This window comes from Balaenoptera physalus, assembly GCF_965194825.1.
Source record: "Balaenoptera physalus genome assembly, chromosome: 2".
Lineage (NCBI taxonomy): Eukaryota > Metazoa > Chordata > Mammalia > Artiodactyla > Balaenopteridae > Balaenoptera > Balaenoptera physalus.
The window spans coordinates 71,622,323-71,640,892 of record NC_138883.1 but is presented as its reverse complement, the minus strand read 5'-3'; the positions used below and the strand labels follow the sequence as shown (position 1 = coordinate 71,640,892).

At 33.1% G+C, this 18,570-nt stretch overlaps 1 protein-coding gene across 5 annotated transcripts in view; it reads right to left on the bottom strand.

Annotated features, from left to right (window-relative positions):
* NOVA1 (NOVA alternative splicing regulator 1) overlaps positions 1-18,570 on the bottom strand; it is a 141,218-nt gene that overhangs the window by 86,653 nt on the left and 35,995 nt on the right. Inside the window, exons 1-2 of one of the 5 annotated variants that reach the window (XM_082449920.1) lie at positions 7,327-7,366; positions 3,553-3,611 (exon numbers count right to left, since the gene is read on the bottom strand). The exons of 3 other annotated variants lie outside the window; for them this stretch is intronic. In XM_082449920.1, coding sequence (XP_082306046.1) covers positions 3,553-3,611; positions 7,327-7,331 — 64 coding nt within the window. In that variant the 5' untranslated portion in view covers positions 7,332-7,366. Of the gene's footprint in view, positions 1-3,552; positions 3,612-7,326; positions 7,367-8,367; positions 8,454-18,570 lie in introns of those variants that run through there. One more of the 5 variants, XM_082449921.1, reaches the window with a different exon arrangement.

The window sequence follows — 18,570 nt, the reverse complement described above, 5'->3', positions numbered from 1 at the left end:
ATTATCTAAGTTGGAATAATGTGTGACTGATTTTAAATGTGGGACTGACCTGTGTTTTAGCAATCCATTCAATATTTTTAAGAGTTAAATACCAAGAATCAACTATCTCACAATTAATTGAGTGAACTTAGAAAGGATTTACTGAGAATATTCTCTATGGAAATCACAAATGTGAATAATATGTGGTTTCTACTCTCAAGGAAAATGTAATATAAATAGAAAGACAAAACTAGTACACAAATCTTGGTAAGTGATAAGTAATGAACTAGAGTTTTATCAATAAATATAGAATGAAGCATACTGATGTAAGACATCTTAAAAGCAAAACAATTTTAGAATCTGGAAATAAACAGAATGATATTCAAATCAAAGGAGAGGAGAGAGCGATAATATTTTGACCCTATGTCACAGGTTTATGGTGAAGCCACAGCAAGAATGATTTAGGTTGGGAGGCAGAATGAGAATGGAGAACTAAAGATCTGGTTTGGTCTCAGATGAGCTGAATCTGTCATAACCTGCAGCACAGTGGGAAAATGTGGAGTTAGAATTTCAAAAAGCAGCATTAAAAAGTAAATATCAACTAATGGCCAATTTTCTTATTATTTGCGTTTACCTCCGCAACATGAGTAAGGTATTATGCCGTGGAGCACTAACATTAAGTACAAAATAAAGAAGTAGGTTTCTGATGAATTTTAGAGCTCTTTACTATTTAATTTTTAACATTTTACTTGACCCACTGAAACGGCTTCTATACTAAAGTCCTAGACAATATTACAATTAAAAAACAGAAAGAGCCATTTAAAACAAAAAAAAAACCAGAATGACAAATTTTAAAAGAAATATATTTCAGATAGTATATTTTGAAAAACTATATTTTTAAGTATTAATTTTCCTATATGATGACTGGTGGCTATATATACCAGATGCTTCCTAAAAACACCCCTGAATTTTCGTTTTCCCAAGTATGCTCACGAAAACTTAGAAAAATAGAAATTTGTTCTTTCTAATATCAAACTTCCATCACATAGCAATATTCGCCTTAAACTAAGTGAAAAATAGAAGAATAATTAATTTTACTAATTTTGTAAAGTAAACAGAATGTTTGAATTACTGCAATGGTTGGGAAAAGGGTAAAGTAGCAGGAATAAATAGTTTCTTGATACCTAGATGCACTTTGTCATATTTTACAGTTTGTTCCTTCTTATGAAAGCACAAATACAAAAGTCTATTGGTATAAGAAATAATGACTTCATAAAGTAATCATATATATTACAATTCCTTGCATCAATGCTGCTTGAAATTCATCTGATCCTGAGATTTGTCATATTTACCATTTCACCTGACATAAAGGTCAGAACATCCATTCACCAAGATTCCTAGGCTAGGAAGTGTTAATTGATAAAAATCATAAATTAAGTATTAAAGTGTCACTAGTTATATTGGTGAAAGTTAGTAAATAAGGTAAAAATCTTTCTTTGAAATTTTAAATGAGATAATCCATATTTAATAGCAATGTGGAAATAGGAGCAAAAAATTATGGGGATATTTTATTGATAATTGATTTATCTTCTCTCAAACTTTAATGATCTGATTTGAAGAGAACACATTTTTTTTCTATTTTACTTCTTAGTATACTATCTATACTCATTTGGAACTTTCCAGAAAAAAAAAAAAGATTTTTAAACATAAAAGGAATTTTTCAATTATTTCTATTTACAATGCCCTTTTGACTTTGGAATTATCTAATTATCATATATTTACCTGACAATACATATTAAAGAATCCTACTTTTGGCTAAATTTCAGCAATAAAGATTACATTAAATTATGTTGAGGAATGGCAGAAATTCAATGCTGCATTCCAAACGGTTTAAGTCACTTTTGCACAGCAATCACTCAAAATAACAATACAATAAAGTCTGACTGAAACAGCACTTTACTCCCAACAAATACAACTTCAATTTAATTTTCTGTTACAGGAATACTACTCTCTCATAACCAATGTTCTTGGTGACCAACAGCTTGATTTTTCACCATTTCTGACCACACTTTGTGATACAATCTGAAACCTTGAAGAATTAAAAAAAGAAAAAGAAAGAAAGAAAAGAAAATCTGATAATGGAAAGAAACTGTATTTTTTTTTTTCTAACTTTCAACCTGAACCTGCTTGGATTACCTGGTTATCCTTATTTAATCATCATTGACACTCTATCAATTGTAATAAAACAAGGAAGAAAAACAAAGAGATGCAAGGGAAATGGAAGAAGATCAACTGAGCCAAAACACAGCTAAGACCTAAAATGCACTTGCCTAAGAATGAATGAAGGGCAATACCACTGGCTTAAAAAAAAAATCAGAGGCATAAAAAATAATTCTTGCACCCTCAAATATTTTTGGACTAAGGATATACATAAATAAGAAGAGAAGTATTAATTACTCAACAGTAATATTATAAACCCCAATCTCAGTGTTTAGAAGAGATTCATTAATTCAGCAAATAATATACTGAATACATAACAGAGAACAGCAGTAAGGGATTCACCAAGAAATAAGTCAGTAGCTGTCTTAAAAATGCTCACAATCTAATAGGAAGACAGACATATTTATAGATAATACAATAATACTTTAAACAAAGTATTAGTGAGAACACAGAACACACTAGAGAAAAGCATTTATTCTAACTGCCAAGACCAATAAAGACTTCACCTAAATTGGACATCAAAGACTGAGTAAGATTCTATCAGGAGGAAAAGCTAGAAAGAACATTCCAAACTCACAGAATAGCCTAAGACAAGGTATGGAGATACAGAAATGGATGAACATTCATAGATATGCCAGCTCCCCATAATGGCCTCAGTGCAGGCGATTTAAAAGGATATTAAAATGGGAATTTTCCTGTTTTCTCCGTTTCCGCTAAGGACCCTAAGCTGAGAACAATAGGTTCCAAGTACTAGAGCTGAGGTGACACATCACCTATGCAACACTTGGAAAGAATGTGGCCAATAATTGCTCATGCATCCTTTAGTCTACCATTCACATAAAAAAATATAAGCATCTATTGGAGGAGGGGAGTTTATAAATTGTTTGAGGAAGGAATAGAACAATGATTCACTCAGACTTTGGCCTATGCCCTTCAGAATACAGGACACTTAAGGAATGGTACAGGAACTGGACTTAGGTCTGAAAAAAAAATCTAAAGGCAAGAGGGCAAGATGACCTCACTCCAGGCTACTACCTCAGAAATGGCCAAGAATTCCATTTCAGAGATTGTGGAGTACAGAATTACATTTTCCCATAGGACAGATAAGGATCCCTGGGAAAGGAACTAGCCCTGAGCCATTTTTAAAGAAACTCTACCCAAAGGACTACAAAAGGAACAAGATAACCCCAGAAGAAAGAGGCTGGAGGTAGACCAGAAAGTCAGAGACTAAGGAACGTAGCCAAAAGAAGACAAAGGAAGTATCAAATTACAACTGGGTTATCCTCAGACAGTAGGAATCTTTGATAAACCCCAAAAAGCAAGAGAAAGAATCCATTCAGATTTCCAACATACCTTTACTACCAAATAGTTGTTCTCTATTTCTAATCTTGAATCTTTGGAAGACCCAGGAGCTGCACAGTGAGTAGGGAGGAAAAATAAGGCAAAAGAAATTAATACAAAAGTCTACTAGTCGACATGTCCTGTTCCCCTTCCCCACTCAGATTTTTAAGACTGCTTTGAGTAAGGCTGATGTAAGGGAGAAATTTTACATTGGATGACAGTTTGGAATTTTAATTTCTTAGCCTGTTTTTTTACTGCCTGAAAACAGTCTATTTTGCAATGCCAGAGAGTGAGGAAAGAAGGAATGACGGAGAAAACAAAAGAACAAGAGAGAGAGGAGAGCAAGAGGAAGAGAAAGAGGAAGAAGTGCAAGGGAAGGGCAGAACAAGGAATAGGTACTTGAACAGCCCTGAGACAGAAAAAATAACATTCAAAATGGGATTTTGGGTACAGTGACAGAAAAAAATAAAGTAACTTTCTACTTGTACCCTGGTGAGTCCATCTCTTTTAATAAACCCACACAGAGTGCTAAATGGTGGGCAAAGTAGTCTGATTATAAGGCAATAATTTTGATTTGATTATTGTGAAGCCTGGAATCTAGTCTATAAATATAGAAAAATTAAAGTTATTTTTTTAAAAGAGTACCAATCATATAATCATGTACATACTGTGAATTTGTTTAGGGAGAACTTACATCTATTTTTAAATGTTCACTCATGTCCTGAGTTGCAGAAACTCTGTTAAGTACTCTGTTAAGTACTGGGAAAAAGAAGTTAAAGGCAGATTCCACCTTCAACGAGTTTACAGAAAGAAACACACAAGAACAGGAATAAGCAAAGCCTACAGGATCGTGTACAAGGGTCACCTAACAAAAGCATAAAGGATGAAGCAGGAGGAAACACCTCAGTTAAGAAGAAATTAAAGTTAGGTTTAGGGCTTCCCTGGTGGCGCAGTCGTTAAGAATCCACCTGCCAATGCAGGGGACATAGGTTCAAGTCCTGATCCAGGAAGATCCCACATGCCGCAGAGCAACTAAGCCCATGTGCCACAACTACTGAGCCTGCACTCTAGAGCCCGCGGGCCACAACTACTGAGCCCATGTGCCACAACTACTGAAGCCCACGTGCCTAGAGCCCATGCTCCACAACAAGAGAAGCCACCGCAATGAGAAGCCCGCGCACCACAAAGAAGGTAGCCCCGGCTCGCCACAACTAGAGAAAGCCCGCACACAGCAACGAAGACCCAATGCAGCCAACAATAAATAAATAAAAATAAATAAATAAATAAATTTAAAAAATAAAAAAAAATAAGTTAGGTCTAAAGGATTAGGTTGAGTTATACAGATGATAGTAGCCTAGGGATTAAGGGGTATGTGAGTGGTTGGAAAGAATCCTGCAGGTAGGCAAAGGCCCAAAGAAAGCATGGCATATTCTGGGAACTGTAAAAAGTTCAGTAGCAATCAATCAATCAATACATGCAGTCTACAAGGAAAGAAATAAAGTTGAGAAGCCAGATCAATACCTGGACAGGGAATTTGGATTTTATCAAAAGAACAATGGAGGTCACTGAAAGGTTTTAGTAATACTCATTTATCATATACTGCATATCTCGTATGTGCTAAGCACTCTTTCACGTTTGATTGTTTTTTCCTCACAACAACCCTGTGAGGTAGGTGTAATGATTTCCAATTAACAGATTGAGGAAAAAAAAAAAAAAACCTTAAATTTGTTAAGCAAGTTACACTTGATTAAATAGCTACAAAGTGGCAATCAGGATGCCAACCATGCTTCAGAAAATACATTAGGAAGATGATACACACACACACACACACACACACCTCCCCCCCCACAAATATTACCTAAAACACACTGAAATTTCAGAGTTAAAAAAATGTTTTAAGTAATAATGCTTGTTAATTCAGTATTAAAGATAAAAGATTTGTGGCATTAAATAGTTCTTTAAGCAAACTTATACATTTAAAATTTTCAACTACTTCGATTTATATTGAGAAATACCTGCAGAATTCATGAAAACAGGCAAGAATTAATATATATATAAAATAAGATATAGCAAAGATTGAGGTAATTATATGAGGATTTTATCTCACTATATTTGCCAGAGGTTATTTGGGAAATATATTTGAAAGTTTTTTTATCTCCCTATAATATCACAAAAATTTGTTCAGACAAATTTGGTAAGACAGTTTTTCAACAATCTGTTTGGGATGGATCTAAAAATGTCTCTAATTTAGAAGAGTATGTACTTTGTAAAACTGAGAAGAGTATCTGAGAATTTAAAAATATATATTGAAACTCTATTTAAAAATGTATGTTCTTTAAAATTAATTTCAATTAAAATCTACAAAGTATACTGCTCTGTAGCTTATTTTCTCATCAATTTCACTTATTTCTTCAGCTAGTCTTAATATTTCTTTTTAAAATCTTTAATTGAAAGCTAGATGTTTCTAGAACATTATTGCTGCAAGTCTAAATACATATAATTATTTAGAAATTTCTATTATCTATGCATTTGATTCATTTTTCCTATTTCAAATAGAAAATTATAATGGGGGGGATGAAAAAATAAAGGTTTCATTAAGATTAACTGCTCTTGATTTAGTATTTATTTCTGAACGCCAAAATTATTAAGAGAGTATAAATTAAATAATAAGCCTGACCACAATTCTAGTTCTTCAGAATATGATGAAGAGCACTCTCTTGGAAAATAAACAATTAAATAGAGATATTAGGTATCTATAAGATACTTTATGCAATGAGGATAATTTCTAAATAAACTAATGTTTCAAATATACAATTGAACTGAAACACCAACATTATTTTTGATTACACAAGTACTACATGTTCATTAAATTCAAATAGTACACAAGTGTATTAAATAAAAATGAAAGTTTCCATATAATTCCCTTTTCCAAATACCATATACTGGGAGTATATTAAAGTATAAGTTTCATATGAATCTAATAAGTTGTTAAACTTCATCATCCACGGAATATCTAATATATAACAATTAAATATCCTGTGTAACTGAAAAATATATATTCACATATGCACCACAGGTATAGTTCGTACCTTTTCACCAACACATTAAAATAATATATAAAACATATGGCCTATTCTGTCAAATATGATTACTTCAGTTAATAAGATGAATGGGATTAAGGAATACTTACACTGCATGTAGAAAATACAAAGGAACCAATTATAGCAAATCTAATATTTCACATACTGATAAAATACCCTCTTGCTAGAGATACGTTAAGTATATTACATTATGTCTAAACTATATTTTTAAAAATATTAATGTTCACTTTTTTAACGCTTTGACTATTGAGTGAAGTATTAAGTCTATGCAAGTAAGGGGTAAAATCTACTTAAAATGTTAGTTTTTTGGTAATATTTAAGTGCATTCTTTTCTGAATGTAAATAAAGTCTAGCTTTTTCTAATCTGCTTGATGCTTGCTCCCTGATGAGAATCATACTGTATTTATTCTCAAAAAAATTTATTTCAAAACATTGGGGGTAACTCCACTATAGAATTAGAGACAGTTTAAAATCTTTGTAGGAAATCAGACCTCCTCTTTTGATTCTAAAATAGCATCACTCGGTATTTAATTAGTACAAGTAGTATTCTAACTGGAACAAAATCACTTGCACCAAAATATCTTGGTTACATAATGTAAGGTACAATTCTCAATACATAGAATTCTACCACTGAGTTAAACAGAAAACACTTAAAGGTCTGTAGAAAATAATTTCTTCCACCCACCTCATTTTACAAGTAAACAAACTGTGGCTCAGAGAGGCTTTTATCTGCTTTCACTGAGAATCTACAGTATAGAGACGTACACAAATAGCATTTAAGTTATGACACATACTTTAAAGTTACCTAAAACAAATGACACTATGTTTTATAAGATTAAGACTTTCTAATGACTGAGACCCTAATTTCTTGCCACAGAAATGTCTATAGATGCACACACACACACAACACACACACAAAGATAACTAGTACGTCATACTACTGACTAAAAAAAAAGCAAAACAATGAAATATAACAATCCATATCATATTGTTTAAAAATAGACACAGCAGTTCCTAATGTTATTTTCCTATCTTATAAGGCATAACCATGCCAAATTATTACAAAAGCAGCATTCTTGTAAAATTGCTTTTACAAAAGGAAAAAAGGAAATTATTAAACAGTTAAATGGGAGGGAGAGGCTAAAATACGTTACGTGGAAGTTCAAATATTTACTATTTATTCTCTCCCACGCTTTCTTTCAATATGTTAAAAAGTTCAAACTCAATGTTTCTAAAACAAAAAATCAAAACTACATTCATCACAAACTGGCTTTGTTGCAAAACTTTCATGAGAACAGTGAAAGTATTAAGACTAAGGCATACAACACTGCAAGGAAAGCTAATTAGGATGTTTCTGTTGAATTATAAGTTGATTTGCTACTTTAAGAACACAGCTCTAAAATCTTATATAATACTGATTTGGTTATTTGAAAAATATTTTAAAACAAATTGATTCTCTTAAGTTGCATTAAAAGTGAAGTATTTATAAAAGCATTTTAGTTACATTTGCTTTTAGAATAAAATAATTTCTGAGGAGTGCATCCATTTGTTTGTTATTTAATCAGTACCAATCACAAATTAGATGACCTTAAAATAAAATTTAGAGCCAGGGAGAGCAGCACTAAGTTTAACTGACCTCAATACATTTTTAAATGATGCTTCCCAGTTTTTTGTTATTCTCTCATATTGGGTTTTCCAGTCTAGGGCGGGTACACAAGAAACTTACAGTCTATGTAGTACTCCTAGTCAGTTTCACTCTGCAGATGGCACAGTGGAGAAATACCTTCTGTACAGGACCATGTACAATTTCTTCTACAGCTGTCAGCACCTAGGGGAAAGTGCGCTGTTAAACAGTTGCTGCGTTCCACCTCAGAAGTGGCTGCAATTCGGTGGTGGGTGAAGTGACTCCTGTACATATATACAGGGATGAAAAGTACTATAGAAAATGAAAACATTTAACAACAAAAGTGGCTGTCTGAAAACTGTGCCACAGCAAAGCAGAATACATCATTCAGTCACAAGAGCCCTACACAGATAGGCTACTATTCACTTAAAAATTGAATGTTAAGAATGAGAAGGAAAAAATAGAAATACAGTTATTCAATTCACAGTATAACTAGAAATCACTGTTAAAACATATGTTAAAAAATTAAACCCAAACATTGTATACTGATTTATTACATTATTTCTATAGTAATTTACCTAAAACCAGGCAAATGTATACAGTACGATTCTTTATTCTGTTCAGCCAATTTAATACTTGTTTTAGATAACAATTCAAGGGGTAAAAAAAAAAAAATAGGTGAGATATCAAACCTGAAGCATAAGTAACATGAAAATATCTAAAACAAACTCTAAGAAAAAACATTCTGGAATTCTTAATTACTTCATATTAAAAATTTTATAAAATAACCAGTCCTCAACTACTAGCAATGGTTATTTTTCATAAAAGGGAGCTTTAAAAGTGACCTCATTATAAAATGACAACTCCTCTTCTCCAAAGTCACAATGAGTTAGAATCTAAATACATCTTCATCCTTAACCCATATAAACAAATGAATTAACCAATTATATGGTAACTTTAGCTCATTAATACATAAAATTATTACTATATCCTACTTTTACTACAAAACAACACCCTCTCTACATGATTTATCTTTGATGGAATCAGAAGATAAAATTCAAAAATTATTCTCTGAGAAATATCACTGAATCACTAGGCCTGAAGGTACTATCTTTCTAATCTTCTATCTCTAGGCACAGCTACTATATTTATGCTAATTTGAAGAGTTAACTGATTACATTATTTCAAAATATCACATTTAGGTTCCTGAAACAGATTGAGAATGCTTTGATGTGAAGTCCAACAAATCTGACCATTAAAAAGTGTCCGTCCCATCCATCAAACTTATCTGAATCTCACTTGCCATAACAGAATTTATTCTGGCATATATTCAGTGAAGTTAGAGGTAGCCGACAATTCCCTTCAGCTTTCTTAAATTCTTTCTATAATAAGGCATAATGTAAATGAATATTATTTCCTTTAAGTGACAAGAGGTCATAAAGGAAGAAAAAAGTACAGAGTTTCCCAGTCTCTTTATTAAAAGACATGGATCAGGGATCCCCAATCTGGGGTCTACTTATGGGAATTAGGAAACCTAGGAATTCTGCAAAAGTGCAGGCTAAAATAAAGACATATTATACAGGTGTACAAGTACATTTTTTTCTAGGGGAAATGGGCTTTTGTCAGGTTCTCAAAAGGCTCTGTGATTTTCCGAAAAAAGTTTAAGGAACTACTGATAAATGATGTGAAGACACCCAATTGAATAAGCAGCAGTAATCATTTAAATCAAATGCCTAAATCTGAGCAGCTCATTATGTAAAATGAGTAGCAGACACAGGGATGTTCCAACCATTAAATGAAATAACTCACATAAAGCACCAAATACTGACCTATTATTATCAGTAATAGCAGTAATTGTTCAAAAGAGCTATGTCAAAAAAATAAAACTTCCTTATAGGGTCCCATCTTTATTTACTGCTACATAACTTCATAATATATTACTTTTACTTAGCTGCGTCTTCTACTTTTATTTAGGTGTGTCTTCTAAAAGACATCAACATCACAAGCTATACATTTCTGCATTATTTTAGATACAAAAATGCTAAATACAAGTTTTGGAACACTGCTACATACTCCTAGAATCTACATTTCCCCAAAAGCCACACTGGTCCCTTCTATGACACAGTACTTACTTGGAAAAGGCTCAGATATGAAAAACATTTGGCTTCAACTGTTTATATAAAATAATTTCACCTCCTTTATCAGTCTTGCCTTTCAAACAAACAAAAAAATCTAAATTTGAAGAATCTATCAAGGAAGCACATTTTCTGAAAAAGTTATACATATAATACTTCTACTTTCACATATCGTTTTCTTTACTCAGGTTAGTTTTCTGAAGATAAAAGATATAACAAACATTCATACATACACAACCTTTAAAAAGAATCCTTGTGTTACAACATGTAGATTAGCCTTACCTTTAAAATGAATTCACAATATTACCAACATCATTACAAAACCATGTGTATGGTGCTCTTCAAGATTGTGGTAACTTTTAAATACCCATCAAAAAATGACAAATGAACTGTTACCATGTATTAAAGATGCTCAGTGAAGGAAGAGGTTGGTAAATATATCTGAAATAACAGCATACAGTGCAACTATATAGTTGGTTCCCAATCATTTCAAATGTCAAGTACCTTTTCTAGAGTCTTCTCATGATAGGAGTTATACTTTATGTATTCATACACTAATAAAATATATAGCAGTAAGAACAAACGGTACAGGCTTTAAGTAAAGATACAGAAGTAGAAGAGAAACATATTAATCATTCAGAGTACTGCAATGAAAAGAATAAGACTAGAATATAGAGTACACGGAGGGGTCAGTGAGGAGAAGGACAAGAGGCACAGGCCCAATTATGCTAAGGAATTTTTGAATATTTTATTCCAGAGGATGGCATTTTGAGAAGTATTTTATAAAAATCATTTCTAGCAGCAGCATGGAAAATGAACTAAAGGTGTAGATGGTTCAACTGGGATGACAACAATGGGAATACATAGTTAGGAATAATAAAAGATCTGTAAAAAATTTTTAAAGTATACTACTCTGTAAAACACTAGAAGGGTAAACATTGTTAGATAAATCAAAGCTATTTCTAAAGTTTGAGTATAGAAACTAGCATCCATTCATTCATTTATTCACTCAACAACAACAAAAAAAATCGACTGTCTCCTATGCATCAGGTCCCACTTTAGGCACTGGGCAAAGCACTGAACAAAGGAGCCAGTGACTTGCTCTCTTTAAGATTATATGCAAATGGAAAAGATAGATAATAAACTATTAAATATATAATAAAATGTAAGAAAATGATTCACATATGAACTAAAAGTAAAGCAAGCCATGGGAAAAGAGTGACAAATACACTATTTTAACAGTGTACAAAGAAAACCCAAGGAAACAGCATTATATGAATGAAGAATGAAGTGGCAGGAGTCTACAGACTGACTATCTGGGGTAAGAACACTGATGCAACGGTGAGAGCAAAGCCCTGAGATGGGAACAAATGGTGGAACTGATGGTAGCCAACAAGAATGGCAGTACTCCCAACACTATGATAAAATTTACATAACAGACTATCAGGTTGGACTTTTCCCATTGCCAGGGATTGGCATTACAACCCAAGACTAAGAACAAAGAGTCACCAATCAAGTACTTCACGTTCAAAAGACAGCCTAAACAAGTGAGAGCCAACTACCTCTCCACCATAGCCGAAATATCTTTACCTTCCTCAGTTCCTCTTTACCCTAGAACTGCCCACCCCTGCACACCTTCAGTGAGTCAATCATCAGAGTTTGCTTCACTGACTTAACATAGTTGGATAGTGCTATTTCCAAGAGTCTAAATCAAGTCAGAGTGGGTCGAAAGACTGGCAAGAATGGAAGACTGGTATCTCATCTCTCAGCTGGATTTCTGCTTGTGTTTAGACTTGCTTATCATCCCATGCCCATACTCACTACCCATGCCTATATGAGGAGAGGGAAAAAAGATGTGGATTGGAAAACAGGGTAGAGAGAACTGGAGTCACTATTTATAACAGCAAAGAGTGTGACTAACAAAGTAGCTGGATTGAGCCTCCAGACAATGGGGATCCCAGCAGCCAGAGGCTGTGGGTGTACTGGAGAAGTAGAAACTTCGAAAGAGTAGAAAAAGACAAACTGGATAGTGTGACACTGCAAAAATATCTCATCCTCCCCAAAAAAGTTTTACACACGTGCCACATCAACAGTAGTATCTGCCTCTCTTTCCCCACAGAAGGCATGAGGTCTAGTCAGTGTTACTCAGATGACCAGAAATAGAAAAAGAAAAGAAAAAAGGCACCACTAAAGTAGGAAAATCTTTTCCCTTTCTATCTCTCTCACCCAGGAAGAGAAAGGAATACAAATGAAAGAGCAGATCACTCTCTCCTCACTGGAGTGAGCAGACTGAATGACTAGATTCAACCCTTTCCACACTACAATCTCCTAGAACAGCCTAAGCGGCACTGAGTAGAAGGGGGAAAGTTGAGTTTTAAATCGGGCTATGAGGTTAAAATTCAAACTAGTCAGATTAAACTGACTTTACTAAAGTCAGATTAAACTGATTTTCTGAAGTGTCCAGAAAGCTTTGACATTTCCTTGAGGTGAGTAAAGAAACAAACAAAAAACTGATTTGACCAATCACAAACAAAGGTCAGACTGGAGAAAAATAAAATCACTTCATGTTTGCATTCCCACTTCATTCTCCATCTCAAGTCATACCGTATTATGAAATGGTTAACACCAATGAGCTAGTAAGTGATTTTTTACTTTTCATCTCTCTAAAATATTCTATGACTATCAGGCTGAATAGCTGCATTATCATATTATTTCTTATTCTTAAGAACTACTAGTAATTATATAACTATGGGTATTTTATAAGGAATTCTTCATATTTCCCCTTGTATAAGAGTTATAGAAATATTTTGAACATTTGTAAATAATACTAGGTCTTATTACAAATACTAACAAATATAAATATTTTATACATTTGTGGAGAATACTAGGTTGTATAGAAACTAAAAAGTAAAATCTCCTAAATAAGACACCAAACTTGCAGAACAAAAAGGCTACAGGGAAGGAAAAAGAAAAAACAGGTTAAAACATTTATTGTTTTAAAGGAACAGTTTCGATATTCATATTGGAGTAACCTGAAACCCAATTTTAAAGAATATTCTGCCTTGATTTATAGCTTAATAACTTTGGGCTTTCCCCCAAATTGAATCATGCTCTTTCCATTTATTTAATATTTAAATTAAACTTTAATGGGAATTCTCTGAAAACTTAGGTATATCTTTTTAAATAAATTAAGGTATCAGTATCTTACATGACTAAATAATACATAACGTTATCTCTGTTTAAATGTCACACTTTTAGAGAATACAGGATCCTATTACATTGATGTTTATAACTCCTTATGTAATCGTCCTATTCATTTTACAATCACTTATCATCCTAAATTATGCCATGTATATAACATATTTTATCAGTTAGTCCTTCTCAGAGATACAACATAATGAAAGTAATATGACTCAAAATTACAGAACTAAGTTCTATATTTATACTTTTTTTCTAGTCTACTATTTCATGGGCTATAAGAATAAACATTATCATTTATAAGTAAATTGGAAAGTGTAAGGAAAACCATACAAACTCAAGTCATTCAAACTTACATGTTAATTTACTGTCAGTAAATAATGTCAGCCGGATTGTCAACACAGTATTGAAGGAGAAGAACAAAGTTGGAAGACTGACTCTATCAGACTTTAAGACTTACGACTTACTGTAAAGCAACAGTATTCAAGACTGTGTGATATGTCAAAGAACAGAAAAATTGACCAATGGAAGAGAACAGAGAGACCAGAAACAAACTCACACAAATGTAATCAACTGATCTTTGACAAAGAAGCAAACAAAATTCAATGAAGAAAAGATAGCCTTTTCAACAAATGGTGCTGGCCTAATTGGACATCCATATCCCCCCCAAAAAAATCTAGACACGGACAATAAACCTTTTTTAAAAATGAGCTCAAAATAGAAAAAAGACAAAGCTATGAACCTCCTAGAATATAACATAGGAGAAAAATCTAGGTGACCTTGGAATTGACAATAACTTTTCAGATACAACACCAAAAGCACAATCCATGAAAGAAATAAAGCTACAGATAGGGAGAAAATATTTGGAAAACACATATATGATAAAGGACTAGTAATCTAAATATACAAAAAACTCAAATTCAACAACTAGAAAACAAACAACTCAATTAAAAAATGAGCAAAAGGTCTGAGCAGACACCTTCCTAAAAAGATAAGCTGATAACATATGAGCATATGAAAAGATGCTGAACATCAATCAAATGTGTATTAGTTTGCCAGGGCTGCCATAACCAAGTATGACATACTGGATGACTTAAATAATAGAAATTAATCGTCTCACAGTTTTGGAGGTCAGAGTCTGAAATCAAGGTGTTGGCAGGGCTGGTTCCTTCTGAGGGCTGTGAGGGGAGGATCAGATTCCAGCCTCAATTCTTGGCTTATAGATGGCAGTCTTCATGTTCCCATGGCATTCTCCCTCTATGCATATCTGTGTCCAAACTTCCCCTTTTTATAAGGACACTAGTCATATTGGATTAGGACCCACTGTAATAACCTCACTTTAACCTGATTAACTCTGTAAAGACCATAACTCCAAATAAGGTCATAAGGTCACATTGTCAGGTACTGGGGGGTTAGAAATTCAAGATATGAATTTGAGGGGGGGATATAATGGTATGTCATTAGGGAATTGCAAATTAAAACAACCATGAGATACCACTACACATCTATTAGAATGGTTAAAATCCAAAACAGTGACAACACCAAATGTTAATGAGGATGTAGAGCAACAGGAACTCTCATTCACTGCTAGTGGAATGGAAAATAGTACAGCCATTTTGGAAAACAGTTTGGCAGTTTCTTTAAAACTAAACATACTCTTACCATATGATCCAGCAATCACACTCCTTGGCATTTATCCAAATGAGCTAAAAACCCATATCTATTAAAAAAAAACCTACACACAAATGTTTATAGCAGCTTTGTTCGTAATTGCCAAAACTTGGAAGCAATCAAGATGTTCTTCAACAGGTGAATGAATAAACAAACTGTGGTATACCCATATTATATAAAAAGAAATGAGGTATCATATCACAAAAATACATAAAGAAAGCTTAAATGCACATTACAAAATGAAAAAAAAACAATCTGAAAAGGCTACATACTCTATGATTTCAAGTATATGACATTCTGGAAAAGGCAAAACTATAGAGATAGTTAAAAGATTAATGGTTGCCAGAGATGCGCGGGGAGGAAAGGAAGGATGAGGGAGAACACATCATGAGGTGATATTTAGGGCAGGGAAGCTGTTATGTATGACACTGCAATGATGGATAAATGTCATTATACATTTGTAAAAACACTGAAAGCGAATACTAATGTAAACTATGGACTTCAACTGTACCATACTAACGCAAGATGTTAATAGGAGAAACTGTGTGCTGGGGTGGGGGGCAGGAGAAGTAGGGACAAAAAAGGGTACAGTCAACCATCAGTATCCATTGGAAATTAGTCCCAGGATTCCCGCAGATACCGAAATCCAAGGGTGCTCAAGTCCCTTATATAAAATTGTGTAGTACTGGCATATACCCTATACAATCCTCCCATACACATTAAACATCTCTGTATTACTTATAATACCTAATATAATGTAAATTCTACGTAAATAGTTGCTAGCACACAACAAGTTTGAGTTTTTTCTTTTTGGAACTTTCTGGGATTTTTTTTTTTCAAATATTTTCAATCCTTGGTTGGTTGAATCTGAGGCTGTGGATCCTGCAGATATGAAGGGTCAATTGTATATGGCAACTCCCTTGGACTTTCTACTAAATTTTTCTGTTAAGGTTAAAGCTGCTCTAAAAAGTGTAGCCTATTAATTTTTAAAAAGTAGTTGTTCTATTAATAAGGTCAAGAAGTAAAAAGTTTAGGATAATTACATGGAAACAGAAATGGGCCTCAAAAAATCTAAGTGCAAATGGTGACACATGATTTTTTTCAGTAATAGTCATGAAAGTAAATTATAAAAAAAGTAAATATAATTATAAATTATATTTTAAAATATGGTGACCTGAGTGCAATGCAGGTAGAGAAACAATGGTAATACTGTTACAGTGGCTGATATGCAAATGAGTTTATCAAGGTAAAACTTTTGTTCTTCGTTTTTCCACTGACATTTTCCTGTAAAGCTATTTTTTTATAGCTTTTCCAAAAACAAAAACAAAACACATTTTCAATTTGAAGCTTCTTTTTCAGGCTGCCTGCACTTGAAATGGAACACAGTGACAGAGCATAACAAGAATTTCATACATTTAAAATAAGAAATAAATCTAAACATACAGCTACTCAAACTTGCTTTCATCACATGCAAGTAATATTTTGTTTCTAGGATCGCAGGGCGTATTAAGTTATGCCATAAAACTCGGTAAAATTATAATCTATATATAGGAAAGTTATAGCTAGGAAACAAGGTTTAAATAGGCCAAAACATTTTGTTAGGTTTTAACAATGTTCTATTTTAATTTCAGAAACCCAGATAATGTCATGTATATAACAGTATCAAGAGTTTAAGGTTATTATTATTTCTTTAGTATTCATGCTATACTTAACTTTAGTCATTCTAAAATTCCCTAGCCTACCTGATGATATTAGAATGGAACCAGGTAATATTGTTTCAGCAAACTGAGATAGAAAACTTCTGGCTAAAGGAATTCAAGGATAAGTTTTCCCTCCCTGCGTACATATCATGCATCTTACTTGGATGCAACAGAAAATTTATAGAAACAAGGAAATTTTAAATTAACTATAAGATGATTTTTACAAGAGAAGGAAATAGTTTTCTATCCTTTAAAGTTAAAAAAAAAAGTGGTTACTTTTCTAAAGTGTGTAGATCTATCCATACTCCTGTATAATCATATATTTATTTTTTAATATTCTTTAGTAATATTTATGACTCTAATGCATGTTTTCTAAAAGGAGAAATAACCACCAATCTTAAGAAAATAGAATATATAAAATATCCTGGTAGCTCTGTAAGCATAATTAGACATATAAAGTTTGCTTTGGAACCCAACAATTTGGAATTTATTCTTACCCTCATCATTTATTAAATACTCTACTGGTAACTCGGGGAAGGATACTGAATGCCCAATTTTTAAAATATGGGGTAACTATAAATTTTAATATCGTTTTTATATGATGTAGACAGGCTTATATTTGAGACTATCTTATTATCAATTGCTGCTAACATTTCCAAATTTAAATATCCAAGAATGATATTCAAGAGAGATCATATAACTTATACTTTATAATGACACTAAAAATAAATATAGGCTTTGTCATGATTCTAAGACCATCTCTCCACTTTAAGGTAGACAGAAATGTACATGAATTTCTCAGAACTCCTTGTGATGTCTATAATATAATTTGTCATTTTAATAATACATGTCCTTAAATAATAATTTCATCAAATGAAAAAGAATGAGTATTATAGTTTCTTCTACCACAAAGTTATAGAACTATAAAATTGAAATCATTCATTGTGACAATTAGTAAAATGAAAACTTTATTGGATAAGGAAATATAAATTTGCTATCTATGCCATATAAAGACACAGGGTAGGAGCTTCCCTGGTGGTGCAGTGGCTGAGAATCTGCCTGCCAATGCAGGGGACACGGGTTCGAGCCCTGGTCTGGGAAGATCCCACATGCCATGGAGCAACTAGGCCCGTGAGCCACAACTACTGAGCCTGTGTGTCTGGAGCCTGTGCTCCGCAACAAGAGAGGCCGCGATAATGAGAGGCCCGCGCACTGCGATGAAGAGTGGCCCCCACTTGCCGCAACTAGAGAAAGCCCTCGCACAGAAACGAAGACCCAACACAGCCATAAATAAATAAATAAATAAATAAATAAATAAATAAATAAATAAACAAACCCAAAGTTTAAAAAAAAAGACACAGGGCAGAGACTGTCCAACAAAGTGGTATTCTATAAGCTTCTGAGACTTTTTTGGAGAAAAAAATTAAGTAACAGCAGTCTTTCCCCAATTCATGAAAAACTTAGATTAAGGGATAAAACTGACAAATTTTGAGATTTTCTCTAATTTTTAATATTTGATAATTCCTACTATTTGCCTATACAAGACTATTCTATTAGTATAACATGGTAGTTAAGAGGGCAGACCTTGGGAGCAGATTAAG